General features: G+C 41.2%; 2 protein-coding genes across 2 annotated transcripts in view; one reads left to right on the top strand and one right to left on the bottom strand.

Moving 5' to 3' along the window:
* LOC117900473 (neurotrimin) overlaps positions 1–20021 on the bottom strand; it is a 57357-nt gene extending 37336 nt beyond the window's left edge. The window contains exons 1-2 of the mRNA XM_034810852.1: positions 19456–20021; positions 12158–12580 (exon numbers count right to left, since the gene is read on the bottom strand). Coding sequence (XP_034666743.1) covers positions 12158–12296 — 139 coding nt within the window. The 5' untranslated portion in view covers positions 12297–12580; positions 19456–20021. The remainder of the gene's footprint in view (positions 1–12157; positions 12581–19455) is intronic.
* LOC117901072 (GTP-binding nuclear protein Ran-like) lies at positions 13718–14278 on the top strand. Its single transcript, XM_034811684.1, has one exon. The coding sequence runs from the start codon at positions 13718–13720 to the stop codon at positions 14276–14278; it is 561 nt and encodes a 186-aa protein (XP_034667575.1).
* Positions 20022–20103: the final 82 nt, after the last annotated feature.

Raw genomic sequence — 20103 nt, 5'->3', positions numbered from 1 at the left:
TTTCCTTTATTACCCGTCCCCGACCTCCACTGACTGCGTGTGAAATCAAAAGGAAAATCGGACTAGATAAAGCCACAGTGCAGGCCCAGCGGCAAGTCTGGCATGGAAAATGGTACAGCCGAAGGGGGAAATGGAAATGGAAATGGATAAAGGTTCTCCTTTAAGCGGTCCGAGAGTGAAGGGATTTGCTACGAAATTAGCCAAAGCAATTTGCATAAGCAGTAAAACAAAGCAAAAGCTTTGGGGGGGACCCCCGCAAAATAAGAATGTCCTGTAGTGTACTCCTGAGCAGCCATAAATGGCCAAGCAACAGAAAAGGTTGGCAAATAAAACATAAGCTGATTTCCAAAGACTTTTGTTTAGGAGTCCTTGGAAATTGGTTAAGCTAATTTATTGTTTTGGTTTTGTGTGGGTTCTGTTACAGTGATTGATTTCGGGAAGTAATTAGAAGCAGAGAATTTTCAAGATACCAACGTACTCAATTCTCAATAAAACTAGAAAGGTGTTGCTTGAGACATAAAAATGACGTTCAATGTCAGGATTATTGCTGCCTATTCAGTCTGATTCGGTCAGACGTGCTTTAACTTACGAAATTAGCCACACCAATATAAATACAGTTATGCTTCATGTAAATATAACCCGAATCAGAACCCAAAGTTAATGGATTTGCATAATTCAATTAAAAATCGTTTCACTGCGTTTCATTCCATAATAAATATTATTCTCAGTTGTAACCGCAATCGATGTGTGCCCACAGGGCAAACCTTTGCAATTGTTCCGCCATCACATATTTAATTTTATTCATTAATAATGTATTAATGATTAATCCCGAGATCCCGAGCCATGACATCAAACCGTTGCCCAATTAAAAACCGCACTTTCGTGTGTGGTGTGGAAAAGTATTCTTGTTAACTGACTTTTCCACCGCAACAAATCTCTGCCGCTTACAGATTTCAATTTTGCGCATTGCTTGCAAAACATTTCGAGAACTTTTATTTGATTGTTTGGCTTTATTTTATAGAGCCACCATTTTATTAGGCGTAAAAATAACATTTAAATGTTAACACGCCATTTAAACACACAAATTTGCACAGGGAGACCATTTGCCTACAGTCGGGCATTGGGCATTCCATGACGGAAAAGGAAAAAAAAAAAAAATAGGAAAAGCGGAGGAGAACCAGAAAACTGTGGCATGCCAACAGGCGCCCGGCATGCGGTTTTCCCGGCTGCTCTGGTGGGCTGGCAATGGCAGCCGAGAGACGACGACGACTACGGACAGAAACTGGATCGAAGAAAAAAAGAACGACATGAACATAGGAAAAGGAAAAAAACTTGTCTGAAAATTTATTGACGAAAACAAAGTCAAGTGCTAAGGAAGAGCTCCCACACCCAACACACACCAGCCACAAGCCACAAGCGAAGGACGACGACGACTCTCACATCGGATTGCATGCCCGTGGAGCAACCATGGGGTCCATCCTTCCATGTGTTTACGAGCTGGCGATAAGCTTAAGGAGCAGGCGGCAGCTAGCCAACTCCACATTAAGTATGCCACACGTTGCCCACTGCAATGTCGCCACCAACCACAGAAGCAGCAGCAGCAGCAGTGGCAGTGGCAGGGGAGCAGTGGAAGAACAGCGGCAGATCCAACTATAAATCTATCATGTTTACGCTGAAGCTTGACGAGCTGAGGCCGCATGGGATGAGCCTGGATTCCGGGGGATTCCCCCGATGGGGTGTGTACTCGCAGCAGCGGGCAGCAGCACCCAAAGACATGTACACTGGGCGCACAATTTGTTTATGCAAGTCGCAAAGTGGTGGGGCAGTCAGTTCGCTTGAGGGCAAAACGTTGCTTGAATTATGGCTTTGTTTATCCCAAGTCGTACCAGAAGAAGAAAATACTCCTACAGCTGCCATTCTGAAGGGTTCCGAAGTTTTTCCGCCAACGCAGACAAAACAAAAGGGAAGAGAGAGAGAGAGAGTCGCCCTTCCGAAGGGAAAACTTTGTAAAACGCACAATGCAACGGTCCCATGTTCATGTCCATTTGGGGGAGGGTTTGCCACTTGGGCTTTTATCTGTGGATCCTTTTGGATGGCAGGGGGACGGGCAGGGGCGTGATGTGTTATGGCATCGTAGCAATTGAATTTATTTGCCTCACTTATTGATATCGTGTGTTATTCTGATTTTATTAGTGGGCAACCCCTCAACTAGTCACAACGAGGAGGGACGTGTGACGCGTCAAAACTATTATACCCGGTACTCAGTAGTGCATCTGTACCTTAGAGGTTTTTATACCCGGTACTCGAAGAGTAAATAGGGTAGCAGTGTGAGCATACAGACATCTGGATGCAATATTTGGTGGCTCTAGCTTTTATAGTCAATGAGATCCAGTCGCTCAACAAGACGGACGGACAGACGGACGGACAGACAGACATGGCTATATAGGCTCGGCTATTGATGCTGATCAATGGCACGAGCCATGGTGCTGAGCGTTAAGTTCTCATCTGGCTGCCACAACCGTACCGAACAAACATCAGCGGTTCCAATGCTAGTAATGATAATTGCTAATAATGATAACTGAAATAAGATTGCCAAGTACCCAGAGAGGAGATTTAATAATTGTCTGCAAAAGACAGATCTTAAATATAATTAAAAAAAAAAAAAGGATAAAAGGATGCTGATCAAGAATATATGTATATACTTTTTGGGGTCGGAAACGTTTCCTTCTGTGCGTGACATACATCTACTTTTGTGCACAAATACAATATACCCTATTTACTCTTGAGTACCGGGTATAAAAAGGGGACAGCGCAAATTCCATTTTGGCTTCCCAATTTTCATTAGCAGTTGGGGATTTTTTATTGAGGATTCTTTTTGTGGGTTTCCCCACATGTTCCGGCTCCAAAAAGGCCATTTCCTCACTGATGTCAGATGATATTCTTTTACATTTATTGCAGGAAATGTTTGAGCACATTCATAGAACACGAAATGTGAGTTGGAGTTTTTCGTTAAATGATGTCTGATTTAATGTGAGATTTATTTATTTTTCCTTCCAATTTAGGTTGATTTAAATCTACCAAAAATCAAACCCAATCTGTCCTTAATTTTAGTACGCTTTACTCCTTTTTCTTCCCCATAAATATTCATTTATTTGCCAAAGCCCCCAGACTTTTGTTGACTTTGTATTGAATCTGAATTTGCATTTTTATTCTCCATTCATTTATTTATAAACTTGTTGCTTCTTTGCTGAACTTTTGGACACCGAACGGACCTTAGACAGCTCTCACAGGAAAGAAACTGCGAAACAGCTTATTGATTTCGTGGCCTTTTTCCGTGCCAAACACTTTGACACTTTGGTTTTGGCACTTTGACAAGCGGCACGGCTGAAAAAAGTTGCACCTGAAATATTTATGAAAATGTTTCTGACACGTTTTTAATAAGGTTTGTTCTTCTTCCTTCCCCGCACACAACAAAACTTCTGCTTCAGAGTTCACCTTCAGTTGCTGCTGTGGCTGCCTGGTGGCTGCTGCTATTTGCGGCTTTGCTGATGCTGTTGTTGCTGGGGCACTGACTGACATTCCCTGGTGCTGGCTGCTTGGCTGCTGCTGCTGCTGCCGGCTGCCTGGCTGCGTTTGACAATTCGTGTTGTTAATTTAATTAAAATCAGCGGCTGCGGTGGCGAAAGGAATCGCGACAAGGCCATAACCCATAGACCGAAATTCAGTCGTGTGTTTGGCTGGCAGAAAGGCAATCCTGGCTGCCTCTACAACATTTTCCAAGAAAAATGCCTCGGCTAAAAAAAATAAACAAGCAACCAAGTGAGCAAACGGCAATCATCAGCGGTGCAGTGTGGTTGAGAAAGGTCGACGGTGGAGGTGCCAGAGCCAGAGCCAGTGCCAGGGCCAGTAACAGTGGCAACGGTAGCACGTTGGCCAAGTGGCTTGTTAATTATCCAAATGATGCCTTGATGCCCTAGGTATATGGAGTGTGCTCTGGGGGCAAGAAAATTTGCAAAGTGGTCATTAAGTAAGAAACTCATTAAACAAGTTATCTAAACGAATGTGTAGGGTGGAAGGAGGGAAAGGGTTTTACAATTTATTTATATACAAAGGACATGTAAATACACGTAAGTATCGGTCATTGCCAGGAGGGCTGTAGCCAGACTGTTTAAAATCGGACAAGTTTTGCCGGAGATTTTGAAGGTCTTTTGAAACGAAAAACGCAATCTTGTGGGATTGCCTTTTAGAGGAAGTTTCTGTTTTCCAAGAGATCATCGATGCTTTTAATGTCTAAAGTAGATTTCAGGATTTCGTGGGGCTCTGCGTTTATTAAGAATATTATAGTTATCCCAAAAAGAATGTTGTTATCTCTTAAACAAAGATATACAAAGAAATACTTTATAAAATTGTTTTATAATTATCTCAAATGTTGTTAAGGATAATCTTTTATTTATTAATCTCTTAGGGATTGCTCTACATCAGGGCTCGGCACGGCCCTATCCAAAGGGTATAGGACAAGGCGCTGCACTATGGTCCCAATGACCACTTTTGTTGGCCAAAACCCAATTTATAAAAGATAAAACATTAAAGCGGTTTTTGGCATAATGTATTAGAAAAAGATTGACCATCAAAGTTGCGTACCAGAAATTTTCATAGGCGCCACCTTCGCAAAATCTGCTGTGAAACCCAGCGGTCATTATTGCACAGCATGTGCGGTGAAAAAGTACCAATTGTATTGCTGTTTTGAATATCTCATAAATTGAAAAATACGATTAACTGATCAAATTTTTTGGATGCATTTTATTCAGTAGGGTTTTTACTACGTGTTCTGTAATGCGAACGGTATCTAGTGGTTGGCGATGTCTTCGTAATTGTATGTCAAAGTGAGGCCTTCAATACGTGTCAGTTCGTAGTAAAGACAAATTTTTGAGAAGGTTTTTTTAATAGAGTGTCACCTAGTCCCACCTTGAAACCTATTGTGTGTCGTAGAGCAATAAATGATTGTTAAAATGTATATAGTCAGAAATGCCACATTTGACCACAACTCTTACAATTTGCATTTATTGATCATAACCTCAAATGAGAATTTTCAATGTTTCTTGCCGTTTGGAACACAATGAAGAAGAAAACTGTGAAGTAGGGTACCATTTTGCATTGCATTTAAGCCACAGTACTAGTCACTAGCTATTTTGGAGGGCTAGAGTGTAGCCAGTGTAATATTCTTTTATAATGGAAACTGCAGAAGAGATTGCTTTGTGGGAGAAAAAATTCGATTATCTTAGGTTTTTAAGTTTTTTTAATTCGTGCTACGACTTTTTTTTATAGAATCTCGATCTGCTAAACATATTTCCATCCTTTTTTGCTTATAATATTTTGCGAAAAAAAATTAAAAACCGATTTTCCCTTAAAAAAAGCAGCTGGCACGCCCATTTTTTCAAAAAACATTCCGCTTCCTATTTTTAACTAATATCAAAAGAATAAATCCAAAAATCTTGATTCGTTGGCGAGTTATTAATTAAGGTGCGCTGTAGTATGCTGCTGCTGCGCTGCCGCTCACGTACACGCGTATTACAGTGATTCGTACCAATACCAATATAGTGAAATGTTCCGTTTTGCGTGCGTCTGCACACATAATTGTATGGGTGCCGAGCCCTGCTCTACACCAAGTAAAAGGAAACAAAATTGTGGTTGAAAAAATTCCCCATTTCTTTGTCCACATATTTCCACACATATTTAATTTATTTTATGTATCATTCTGATTAGTTTCGTGTGTGCCAAACATTTCATTAGCACCGCCATAGTTCAATCCTGATTTCGCTGCTGTTGCTTAGTGTTGAATATGATCCTTGGATCCATAAATCTTTACTGTCATATTAATGTTCGCTGTGCACAGCGCTCGTCACCTTTATTTTGGTGGAAGACAGTGGGAACAGACAGTGGGTCATAAAACGTTCTTATTCAATCTCGTTAAGCGCTCTTTTGGCGCCTCGTCTCGTCTCGCCATGTCACGCTGCCAGCTCTTTCGCTCGCTCGCAGATGCTACCCATCATGTGGCAGATCCTTCATATCCTTCATATCCCCTGCACTTAACTTCATTAGGCGGCAGCCAAATGATTTAACTTCAGCCAGACGACAGACGAGAGACGCCTTCGTCTTACATACTTTCTCTTTCGCCTTTCTTTTGCTCTCTCGCTGACTTTTGTTCACTTCATGTGCCTGCCTCTCTTTTGCTCTCAGATATGTGAGATACATATGTACATATGTGTCTGTGCGTGTGCTCGAGATTACATAAACAATTACAAAACAGCAACAAAAACTGAACGACAGTGTTGATGAGACGCGCAGGAAAAGTAAAAGTTGGAGATGAGGAAAGTCGACAACGTCAGTCGAGAAAAATCAAATTTGTCAAATGTTATACATTGTATGTGAATGTGAGCGCTAATTGCACCAAGAGAAAATTAAAAATTTAGTACTCTTTCTTATTTTTGTCAAATTTTAAAATTGTTTTAAATAATTTGTTTAATAAAAATTCTAGTTTTAACAGGTTTGAATAATTTTGAAACATTTCATTATGTAATAATAAATTTAATGTTAATAATTATTTTAGTAATATTTTTAATAATAATTTGAAAAATTGTGTGTTTGTAGTAGTGAGATCTCTTATCAATACAACTTCCCTCTTCTCTCAGTGTATTTTTAGGTTGAATTTTTGTGGGTGGGGTACATGTGTGTGTGTTATTCAGGACAATAAAAATTACACTTAATTCGGTATTTAAGTGGCGACACACACAATCACAACAACCAAGGAGCACACAAGAGAAGTGTTTTCGCCCCAACAAAAAAATTTGGAAAAACCATAAAAAGCCATTCAACAACCCCCTTCACACCCCTCGTGCCCAAAGTTGGTTGAGTGTTAAGTATCATTATGTAATGTCACATTTAAACAAAGAAAATGATCCCAGCCCCTCGCTTCCAGAGTGCTTCGAGTGTGTGTGACATTTGTTGACGTGTTAAAAAAGGAAGGGAACCCAAGTCAAAGTCAAAGGAAACTCAAGAAATGACTCGGAGTCAAGTGATTGTTGAAACTATCATAAGGCAAGGGAAATACTTAGCTAGAGTTGCCCTTGAGGGCTGGGAATGGATAAGGGAGAAATCCCATAATAAGAACAGATGACAGATAAACCAGACAGAAATACAATGAGTTATTTCCATAAAAGCAGAGGATCATTTGTCAGCCGAAAAGTAGAATCTCCTAATGCAACCCTAATACAATCAGCGGAGAGGAGGGAGGAGTGTGGAAACTGACAGTTAAACATTCTTTGAAAAATATGCGCTGATAAATACACTTTAAAGATTACTGAGTGTTAGTTCAAATATCTTTAAGAAATTGATTCAAAAGAATAGGCTAATCCTCTCAAGATTTATGTCTTTTGGCTTCGCAATATGCAACACAGTTTCGTTGGTAGTCTCTCGAACTAGTTCTGGTTTCATGCCACATTTTTGAAGCATCCTTGGCGTTCGATTTCCTTTTATAGGCAGCAACAAGGCTTTCAAGAGGCTAGGCTTTAATCTAAAAAATGTATTTTGTTTCACTCCAAAACATAACAAATAGTACAAAATAACAATTTAAATATACATACATACATACAAAACATATGTATACCTTTAAAATAGAATATTTTGAAAATTATATCTATATGACTCTTAAAGTCCTTCAATAAATGGAACATTTAATTCAATCAAATTTTTTCCTGATCAGAATGGACCCTAATTACATAGCAGACAGTACCTTTGCTCTCCCTTACATCATTTCATTTCATGGAACTCTCCCATTTTCGTCAAAGCCTTTTGGCCTTTTAAAAGACATTTTCTCAGACCACTCACATCCTGATTTACTCTAAAGGGGGATTCGAAGCAATAAAAATAAAATGATTTTGCGCTTCGCTTCATCGCTTAATGGGTAAATGGGTGAATGCGGGAATAGGCATGGGAATGGGCATGGGAATGGGCATGGGAATGTAAGGCGTGGCCGCCTGTGGGGTCTGCCTTCGTGCTTCTTATCTGCCTTGATTAGCAATTAGCACGTGTCCGTGTCCGTGTCTTCTGTGGCCCAACGGGCAGCAACAGCATTGAGTTATTGTGGCGAAGGTCAGGCTATGGCCGAGGCCAATGTCCAGATGGGCGGCGGCCCGTCAGAGCCAACATCCCGCATGGGGAGCGTCATGGGGAACCTTGAGATTAATGATGTTGCCCCGAGTGGCGGCTGCGGCGGCTACCCGTAAGCATAAGGATATGGGAAACCCATTTCTTCCACGGTTAGGATTTGGATTGGTTACGCCCCTCTTTTCTTCCTCTCCTTGTGTGCAGTGGCATAAATCAAGAAGATTATCAGGTAGCGATAGTCGCAGCAAAAGGATTTGCATATGAAATTTCGTTGACAGGAGTCTTCTTTTTGTTGTTGTTTGTCGTCCCTTACCCTTATAGACATACGCTACAAATGAGTCTCGTTAGAATGTGTGTCGTGTGTCCTGGAAGCATATCCGCCACGAGGTTGCATCCAATTAGTAGACCATTCAATGGGGTGGCAAATGCGGGACACTTCTAGGGTGTCATGTGAAGAACTGATGGACTGGTTACGTTTATGATTTCATTTTGTTTTTCGTAATATGACTTAGTTATGCTTTACATCGGAATAGTTTATCTCACATTTCCAGAGATCTACACCTTAATTAAGACATTTAACTCCAGTCCTCACTAGGCCATAAATTGTATAACTGGCTCCATCGTCAGCTTCCCGTCCCCACAAACATAATTAGGATACACTTCACAATATTTATCGCTCCCTTCAGTACCATGTGCCCACCCATAACTTGATTCCAAGTTGATCTTCTCCTTGCCCGCAGCTAAATCAAAATCGCACCAAGACTACAAACTTTGCAAGCTAATAAATGGCATGGAAAAGTTTTCGGTTCGCTCGTTTGTCATTTTCCTGGTTAACTGCGACCGCCAAAGAGATGAAAGGAACGAGGGGCGGTCGGTCCAAGAATAATTGTCAATTTGTTTTGTGGCACCGAAAAGGGTCCCCACCTCTGGATAGTACCCAGGAAGACGATGGAATGGCGGCTGGGCGGCTGGGCGGCGGCTGCTCTTTGGGGCAAATAACGCCTGACAGCAATAAAATGTATTTAAGTGGCCTCATAATTGTTAACAACAAGAAGAACAAATATAATAATAAAAGGCAAACAAAAGGCAGCTGCAAGTGAAATGAGCAATTATTAAGCCATGAAAAATGCAAAAACCCCCCCACCAGCAAGAGCAGCAACAAAAGCAACAACAACAGCAGGCGTCATAATAAAGTTATTATCCGAGAGACAGAGAAGGGGGGAGAGTGCGGAGAGAGCGGGTTGGCATTTGGTAGGGGCTCTGCGAAGAGATACGCAAAATACTCAACAATGAAAATATTAATAACGTTAATGAAATTCTCATTTGCTTGCTCGGCTCAAAAGCACAGGCGGTGGCTGTGGATAATAATGCTAATGGGGGGGAGAGACCACGGTGGCGGGAAGGCCTGTTTGTAGGCGACAAGTGACATGCCAAGGGTTAAGTTAATGGCCTCGCAAGGCACAAGGTAGATTAAATATAAGGTGAGGTAGCTGAAAATGTGCTGGAGAACTTGTCGATCGTCGCTGAGAGAGAGGAAGTGAGTTAACAGAAAGAGCATAGCACAGCTGTACCTTATTTTTGTTATACCTTGGCCAGACATTCGTCTTCTTTAGCCCACTCCGAGGCTCCCTTTTACCCACACCCTTTTTCTCTTTTGTCTCGCAAAACAAATATTTGCCCCGCTAAGTAGGCAGCAAAAAAACTTTTAAGCGTGTTCGTGTGTGTGTGATTGTGGGGGCTTGTTAATGTGTGTGCTACGTTTGCTTGTGTGCGTGGTTTCGGTCAGTGGCAACATGATTTCTTTATTTTTGCGTGTTTTATTTTCCGTAGAATAGTCTCAATGAATTTGTCATGAGACTTTGATGACATTTACATAAGTACCAGAACTTTGTTTGCCTGTGTTCTTCCTGCCAAGCATGATTTTGTGTGAGTGTGTGCTATGCAAAATTTAATGCATCCCATTATTAAATTGGTTTATTTTAGCACATGGAAATTGTCTGTGCGGTTTGTGCACAGAGCATAAATCATCAAGAACATCACGAACCATTCATTTCAGATGTAAACCATTCTTAAGCTTACATTCGTTGTTAGGTAAAATATAAGCCGCATCAAAACACATGTACTTGAGCATTATTTAAAGAGAGATAATTACATTTTGCACAGTACAATTTATTCATTGGAAAACCAGACAATTTGCTGAATTTTCAATGAATTTTGTACGCTTTTTTTCTATCCCAAAACGGATTATTATTTCGCCTCAGAAGTTAAGCACTTGAAGCACTGCACTCCACTCCACACCCACAATCAATCAGACACAATTCATTCAATCGAAATTGAAATAAGGACCATTAAAGCATAATCAACTTTTGCAATTTAGTTCGAGACTAAGTAGATTACAGCTGTGTTAATTGGCCATGAAAAAAGGTCAGCGATTTGTGGGTATTTAAAGTGCATTTAGCTGATTTAAACGTACAAACCATATGAGCCATGTGTTGTTAATCTCTGGTTTAAAAAGTCTCATCATCTAGTCATGCATTTGAAAAACACGTACATTCAGATTGGGATTCGGTGCGTCAGCCACATATCCATCCAGATATCTCCAAAACCCATTCCCATGTCACATTTTAATTGCCCTGACGCTGTCAGCGCTACTCCGACAAGGGCCTTACACAGAGAGCAGAGCAGCCATTAATTTAGTTACCCATCCAGCCACACCACGGGAATGTCATGCAACATGTTAAATAACAAGTGATTTACATTTTTTTTTTTTTCATACGTTACATTCTTGCTGGGCAGCATTCCGCGCACGTGCCGGCCATGATTGTAATGCAATTAAATGAATAATTAAATATAATATGCCGCCGGACACATTTGTCCCAACAGCAATGTCCGAAATCAGAAACAGAATCGGAGAGCCTTGCGAATGGTCAATCTTTGCAGTGCAGTTTTCTCGTATTTAAAAATAAATATAATCGATACATTTATGAACAAAATATCTCTGAAAAATAGACATATTAAATATCGGCTGTGACGGCCCTGTAATAAGAAAAGAGAGGAATGTGTTGCCCTCTTGCTTTCGTATTTGTGCATTTTGTGTGCCTCTGTGTGATGTTGTTTCATCCAAATGTTTAGCCAGAGCCACCGGGCACATGTTTTTGAGTTCCTCTTCAATACCATTTGTATGATATTTTTGTAAGTGTGTTGCTGCTGCTTCTGCTAATTCTTGATTTTGTTGTTGTGTGTTCTTGGGCATAATAGTGAAGAGCACCGATGACAGTCGACTGAAAGCGGGGATCCGTCTTGATATCTTGAGTAATTTCGCGAACAAGACACTGAAACGGCAGCTTGCGGATAAGGAGATCAGTCGAATTCTGGTTGCGACGAATCTTACGAAGGACAGCAGGGCTGGGACGATAACGATTTGGCTTCTTGACGCCACCGGTAGACGAGTGGGCAGCTGGTGGCCAGAAGAGCTGACGGCCATCTGGCCAGCGAGGAATCTTGCCCTCAGTCGATTTATGGAAGGGCTTATGACAGGTCACTGTTCTACATTTGAATCAAAGCCGTTTGATTAGTTCAGCAAACTGAAAATCAGTACATTTTTGCAACTCACACTACGACAATTTCCTAATCAGTATAGGCATGAGTAAAGTATTATTTTACAGAGCTATTTCCTTAATTGCTCAACTCTGTATATTGCACTCACTACAACATTATTTTTATCAAATTATGATGTTAGAAAAGTGGAACAAAACTCTGCTGGAATGCTGGAATTTTAGGAATGATTTGTCTGAAATTTTGACGCTTACTTTACAGTGTTGTGTAACGACAAGTGATATAAATGTTGGGGACTCAACTTACACACATCAACTAACAGTGCCAATAAATGTAATTGGTATATTTGTAAATAATTTCTGAATGTTTTTTAAACGTTCCCCTAAATTATCTTTTACAATAGAGTTAATAGATTATTTATTTCCAAACAAAAACTCACCATTATTGAGCGTTGAGCCGCCCACATTGACGCCGTTGCCCTCGCTGCCCGTGTCGGTGCTCAGAGCCATCGATGTGGCCAGTAGACAGGCAAAGGCCACCACGATATGCATTAGAAATATTGCAAAGTGATTAAACATGTTGGTTTAACGGTATATGGATTAAACTTTGTGTTCAACGTTTTGTTTGCCTCATCAATTATGCAAGAAAACGATTTTAATTAATTAGTGCCGCGGCAGTGCAATTTGTTGTTATCATTATTTAAATATATTTTTTCACTACTTCGTTTTTATATTGAAAATTGCTGCACAGTTTTTGCAAGTTGATTGTTTAATGCTGTTTATGTTTTTATTATACTTTTTTTTAATGCTGCACATTTAATTGGTATATGTACACGGGCGTTTGTTTTTCATGGATTTTTTTCCTGAAATATAAGGGAGAAATTATGAAATGGAATGCCATCATTAATCACAGACTGAAACATAAATTTAAAGGGCAACAACATTAAACAAGACGAGTGTTCCAATTTGCTTCTAGATTTATATTTATAAATGTATTGTATTTAAAGGCAGACTCTGCTGATTTATTTGATACCCGGACCACGACACAGACGCCACCCCTGACGACAGCAGACATTCAGTTCACAGTGGCTCTTTCTGGTCTTGAGCGGGGGTAAAAATGCTGTGCAAATTCTTGATTGAATTTCGCCTGACGTAAGCGGATTAAAAATAAATTCTATGAGAAAGCATAAAACAACATACCACACAACAAGAGAGGGCAAGAGAGAAAGAGAAAATGGAGTTATGGCGGTCAAGTCATAAAAACGCAGCCGACAAAAAGGACAAATGTGGGCAAACACTCCTTCCCCACTCCCATGGAGAGCGACCGGGAACACTGATTCAAATGATGAAGCAAATTCCTTCACCTATTTAACACACATCAAACGCACTGTACAATGGAATTTATAAATTAGTTTGTTTCAATTTCAAATGCAATTAATTAATTTAAGCTTTAATTTAACAATTAACTGCCTTCTGTTCTAGAGGCATTCCACATGGAATCGAAATTCAACCCACAATTGATATCTCATGCCTCAAGTGCCCATCGCCTTAATTAAAACCTAATCAGATACTCCATTAAACGTGGCTCAGACAGAGAACAGTATTAAAAAAACCTCGAGACCCCCCCGCACGTTCCTCATTTATAAGCTGGACTAAACCGCTTAGGGGAGACGGAGACGGAGACAGAGACTTGATAGCCAAACATAACACTGCAAAAAAACCGGGGTCTAAAATGTATAAAAATACTTGGGCCAAATTTTCTAATATTTTTAAGATGCGCAGACAGTGAAGCACTCAATTGATTAAAAGTGAATCAAAACTAGAGAACATACTTCTCTCGCTCACACAGCATGCTTTTCCCATAAAGTTTTCATTGATTTCTGGCTCACACAGCCATTGAAATACGTAACTGAAATTTGAACAAACCAAATATTGTGGTGAGTGTGCAATTTATAAAAATGAGTCTGCATAATAGTTTTCTACTCAGGTCTAGCCTAACCATGGATATGCCAACTTACAAGTGTATTATTATGGGCGATGCAAACTGTGGCAAAAGCGCATTTTTGAAGCGCCATCTAATTGGAGAATTTAATACGAAATATGTGCCCACGGACAAGTATGCAACCAATGTGGACACACTGATATTCAGCACCACTCGCGGACCCATTCGCTTCGATGTCTGGGACTGGGGTAAGGAGGACAAGGAGCTGGAACGCTATCCAGATGACTTCTACAAGGGCAGTCAGTGTTCGATCTTGATGTTTGATCTATGTGCAGTGGAGGCTTTCGATACTTTTCCCAACTACGCTGTAATGTTGGAGAAACAAGGCAACAAGGCGGATATAAAACTTGATTTCGCATTGAGACCAGAAACCTTTTTGGGATGTGGCACCGAACCCGAGGATCGCATTTATAGCGAAATATCAGTCAAGACAAATACCAATATCAATGGACCGTTTCTTTATTTGGCACGCAGCCTGTTCAAGGACTTCACACTGCAGTTTGTCAAGCTGCCTCGCTTGGTGCTGCCACCGCCAGTGAGGATCGTAAAGATGTCTTAACTTTGAAGTAGTTCAAAGAAACAACAGCACACGTAGGCACCTAAACAACTCTGGAATATGTACATTCCCTCTGGAGGGAAATGATTGCCCTCCATCCCACTTTATTTGCAACACCTAAAAACTATATAAACTTCATCTATGGATATGCCATCTATATCAAAATCTTGAGACCTTTGTTTGGTTGCATTACAAATAAATCTCTGAAAATTGGCGGTCATTCCAACAACATTCCCTCCTTCCAGTATATTTCCACTTGTGTCAAAGTTTCCTCTTGTTTCTCTCAGTGCGCTGACAGGTTGCAGTGCTATTGGCATCGCCATCATCATCAGCATCAGCTTCATCCTCCTTCTCTGCTCTTCTTGTGGTTATCTGTGGCTGCCTGTGCTCGTATGTAGATTCTTTTTCCATTCTGTTTGCCTTCTAGTCTTCCTGGTTGTGTCATAAGCGCAAAGCAATTTGCTCTGTCAGCTGTTGTTTTACACTCCCAGTGCCCCATTCCTCTCCCTCTGTCCGTGCGGGTCTATCTCCGGTTCTGGGATCGGCACCATCTCCTGCTGCTCCTGCTCTTCCTGCCCCTTCAAGCTCCTCCATTGTATTGCAATATGAATGCATTCCAATTAGAATACTTCCTTCGGGGCCAGCTGTTATGGATTTGCCGCTTCGTTCAGTCAAAGTTATTGAAATCCATTGGTGAACTTAATTGATTTCCTCGTTTTGCGGACATTTAAAGGAGCTGTGTGGCGTCCCTCTCCGCTTCGACCACGACTTTTTAGCCTCGCAGATGTGCCCCACCAAAATGTTTGGCATCTCTATTAGCTGAAGTAGCTGCGAGTAGACGCCGTGGTAGCTCCCACAACTCCTCCTCCCTCAATGTCTATGCATATTTCACAATATTTCTTCGTTTTTTTCACGCCCCAACAATTTGGAACAAGGCAAATGTTAGCCCACTCCCACACACACACTCTCTCATACACACACAGCTGGCGGTACTCCCAAAAACAACTCCCCATCCCGTCTCTGTACACAGCCTCTATGTGTTTTTTCGCATGCAGAAACTAGTAGAAACAAAATAAAGCAAAAAAAGAAATGCTTTTTGTATTATTGCCAAAAGTTATTATGGCGGGCAGAGCATTCCAATTTTGTTTTGTTTCCTTCCTACCCCTCACTGGCTCTTCTTATTCCGCCCCTCCATCTCACGCTTTAAATCTCCATCTCCTGCTGCATCCTCCCACTCCTCGCCATCGCGTTTGCGGTGCATACTTTGCGGTTGACTGGAAAAGTTTTGCCTTTCCACGAACTAAGGAATGTTGATGTCACGGTGCCGTTTGCTGCCTCCCCGCTAAGTGGAATCTTTTGCGAAATTTGTTGGAGTCTGTTGCGAAATGTTGTCGACTTTTCATTGGTAAATTGCAAATCGGGAGTTTAATTGTGCTTCATCGAATCATTTTTTAGGCTGCCATCCGTCATACATTATTCATTCATTACCTGAAGAAAAAAACGGTCCTCAAGATTTTGTGCATTTCAAATTTTTGAGTTAATTTAAATACAATAAGCAGAACATTTTTCCCTCATTTTATTCGGATAAAAAAATCTCCTAGTACCTTGTAACTTCCATTAGGTGCAGCTCTAGTTTGATTTTCTGAAATTACGAATACCTTACAAATCTGGAAAAGTGGTGAATGCTTTTAGCTATTCATATTTTATATATGTATATATTTAATATTCATATTTTCATAAAATGTTGTTTCTTTTTAGATGCGTTTTAAGGCGTTTATTGAATTGAATTTGTTCTCTTTGTTTTGTATTGCTTAAATCCAGTTCTAAGAGTAAAATGATGCATCAATCGGTAAGTCGATTTTTCAAACTTTTACCCTATGCTCTTCTACCTGTCAAATGTTCTTCATACAACCCCATGGAGAGTATTAAAATATTCAGCTTTTGCAAAAACAACCAAAAAACCGTCGGTGCCGGTTGCCAGTAGTTTTACTCTCGGCTCTTAAAGCGTTTGATTTTTGCAATCTAGCTAATAGCGAAAAGTCAACACTGCCGCCGGGGCTTTGATTCGCAACGACAGTGAGTAATGTTTGTTTTATTTCACTTTTATTTTTTTGAGCTCCGAGGGTAATGGGCAATATCTTGACTCTGCAACGGTCTCATCCTGACGGTTTCGTTCATTTAAATCAATATTAATAGCGATGTTTACGCCCCGCAGGCAGTGAGAATGGTGCCGTGTGCCGTGTTCCGTGTGCCGGTGCCAGTGGTGGTACCTTTTTGCAGTCTCCTGCAATCTCCTGCTTTTCCTGATGAGCAAAAAAAAAAACACAAAAGCAGCAGAAATGCACGCACGAATGCGCTGTATCCTACTGAATGACGATGGCTATCCTCCTCCTGCTCCTTCTGCAGCTGGGACCCCTCCTACTGTGACTCCTCTTCTGTCTGCTGTACATACTCGTCCTACTGTGACTCTTGCTTCGACGACGACTCCTCCTTCTGCTCCTACTGAGCTCTGAGTCTCCCACGAAGCATTCATTCGCTTGTGCATAATAAATCAATTTACATTTTCTCTCGCCACACGCAAAAATGAAATGCAAATAATGGCAACAAACCCGAGGCCCGAGGCTGGCGAAGGGAGTACGAATCCTGCTCTGAGTGGGGATGGGTTTGGGGAAATGGTAAATGAAAGATGTAGCAATGGTGGAACACTTTTCACCGCAGAGATTTACGCGCACTTAAATCACAGCCAACAGAATTGATCACCATCAATGAAACAGCTGTAAGAATGGGTAAAAAGGAAACGGGAACGAGCACGAGGAGGAATTTCCTCCTTAATTTTCATGGAAATCATCTGCTTCTGTTGGTCATTTAGGAACGCTGGAAATGATGCACTTAATGAGCATAAAATATGCTAAATACCCAACGTTTGTTAGTGCCTTGTATCTTTTGCTTTTTCCATCGCCACTTCGGGAGTAGAGTCGAGGGAAATGGCAATAAGTGAATCGCGAGAATTATGCAAAAGAGTGTTGATGTAAATCAACAGTTGCTCGTCGCCCCAACGGGCATATCCATGTCAATGTCCAGGGTGCTAAGCTCTTTATAAAGGACATTCAGTAGAAGAAGTTGCATCTGTAGCTGCAACTGCCTCTGCCTCTGCCCCTGCCTTTGCTGTTTGTTTGTTTGTTTGTTAGCCATCGAGGCGCCAGTGTCTCGCAGGAAGAGCAGGAAGACACAGCTGCAAGTGGGAATTTCCAACTGATAGAGAATGAGTAATTTAAGGCGGAACAGGCAGGCAAAGCTTTTGTCATTTATTTTAATTCATAATCAGCGTCTGTCGACAAGATTACAATTTACAAAAACATACAACACCGAAAACAGCATCCGCTTGGCATCAAGATTTCAATGAGAGATGCAATTTATTATTATTATTACAGAGTAGATTTCCAGCGAAAAATACCACTGATCTCAGATGTATTGCGAAACATTTTGCATTTCATTTAGATTTTTCATATTGATTTTTGTACCACTTTTAATTACAACTTAATCCAGCACTTTATCTGTCCAGGCCTGCCCAGTTTTAAGCACTTTAAAATCCTGGAACTTAAGCACAGCATTCTCAACGCCCTGCCACTGTTTGCAACGCCCTGTCCTGCCGCATTTTCCACCTTCTTCTGGAAAATGGCCATTAAAGGTAGCTGCCTCATTGACAACAAGGCAATTTCTTACTGCATTTAACACGCTGGGCCTGCCAGTGCAAAGCGTAAATGCTTTTGTTAAATAAATATGTATACCTTACCTCCATAAATATACATGCCACACACATACAAATATATAACTATAAGGTGGGGGGGATGGTACATAAAGAAAGTTTACTTCAATGCTCGGCAGCGTGATTTTTCATGCGCATAGTTCTGCAGACGGTGGAAAACTTTACCCAAAGAGGTTAATACGCTGGATTCAACAGAAAAGGGACAGAGTGGCAGAGAACTTTCGAGGGGGGTGCGGGAATAGATGGACAGAAGAAGCGCCGTTCAACGGTTGACTCAATGGAGCTGCAGTTTCTGCTGTTACTCTTCCTGCTCTTTCTTCTGCTGCTGCCGCGCATAAACAACTGAAGAAATGAAGCCAGAGCACAAAAGGCAACATTTGCAGCTTCTTCTGGGGCGGCGCACCCGCATAAACCAACAATGCAAGACAGCAAAAGTGTTTAATAACTCAAGGCGGTGGCAAGGCCATAGAAGTGGGTTTATTGGTGGCATTGGGTACCAGACTGGGAGTGGAAGCAAGAGCAGCTGGCCATAACATTACCATTAGGGAAAGAGAATGGAGACGACATGAAATCCCATTTAGTTTGTGCCAAATACTTGCTTGAGGCGTTTATTATCGATGCCAACAGAGCAAATAGACCATATACAGCACCTCAATGGGTCTAGTGACGGCAAGGCATGCAGTGTTGATCGTTTGTTAATTGGGAAAGATTACTATCGATGAGAAACGAGCTTGGCAGCATGACAGCTTCGATACAGCCATCAATTGCAATGCAGTTGGAAGGAATGTTTGATTGATCGACTGACTGTAATGCTGCCTGCTGGGATGGATCTTATTTCAAATGATCAAGCAACGATAGAGAGGTACATTTTCGATGGCAGCTACGAACTACGAACTACACCCAACCACAAAGCTGGATAAACTACGAAAAGCTGAATAGAACTTCAAAATAACTTCCAAAGAAACTCAAAATATCCATCAGACACTAATACAAAATTTAGATAAAATATGTGCATCTAATATCGAATAATTTCTTATCGAGCTTCTTCGCACATAATCTTAACCGATCTGCATGACTTATAATATTCAATATTCGTTTTGTATTTCTGTTGAGTCCCACAAATTGTAGCTATTTGCGAAAACCTAAGGGAGAGCTATTTATAAATATATCTGTGCATGGCTGAACGGCTGCATGGCTGCATAGACGCTTTCCTGATGTATTTATTCTCATGATCTCGTTATCCCGTACATTTTCCCACCGGTTATTGAACCCTGGTCATGACTAGCATTAAAAGTTCTTGGGGTGCTCACAAATGAATCCAATATGTATTCTGCGAATTCAATCTCCCTTTCCGCTTAATCTTTACGCTCTGCTCCTTGTGCAAATTTCCCCATTATCTGCGCTAATAACTCACCGTAGCAGCAGCATATCTGCTCCGGTCTGGTCTGGTCTGGTCTGTTCTGTGCAGTGGGGCTGGCTGGCTGACTGACTGTCTGCAGCAGTGTGGTAGACCATCTGGGGGCGAATTGTCAGTTGGAATCAGCAAATCAATTTATAAATAGACCAGCGAGACGACAGTAGAACAACGCCTTTCCATGTTTCCTTCTGCCGCTGCTATGACTGCTGCTGTCTTCATTTTTTTATTTGCAACATAATTTAATTAGTAGAACGATAGACCACGAGACGCCACCACCGCGAGCCGGTAAACGGGAGACACCAAAAATCAACAACAACTCGGGGAACGTTGCAACAATAATATGATTTGCGGTGGCATGGCAAATCAAAATAAACACTCGCACACAATCGTTGATTAAGAGCACAATTTTGTAATTATTAATGGATCAGAGATAATATTATTTCCACAAACAAAAGTCGTGGGAATTCCACGCGAAAGAGAACTACTAAGGACACCGCACAGCGATTCGAAAGAGATTTTTGAGCACGAACTAAACAGGACTGCCGCGCGCAACGGTATATTTAGCACTGAGACACGATGCCACACGATTGAACCCTCCAAGTAGCCGAGACGCGCGACTCAGCATCCCGAAGTGGGATGCCTGTC

Source organism: Drosophila subobscura, chromosome U (genome assembly GCF_008121235.1).
Source record: "Drosophila subobscura isolate 14011-0131.10 chromosome U, UCBerk_Dsub_1.0, whole genome shotgun sequence".
Lineage (NCBI taxonomy): Eukaryota > Metazoa > Arthropoda > Insecta > Diptera > Drosophilidae > Drosophila > Drosophila subobscura.
The sequence above is the reverse complement of the archived record's forward strand: the minus strand, read 5'-3'. Positions and strand labels throughout refer to the sequence as shown.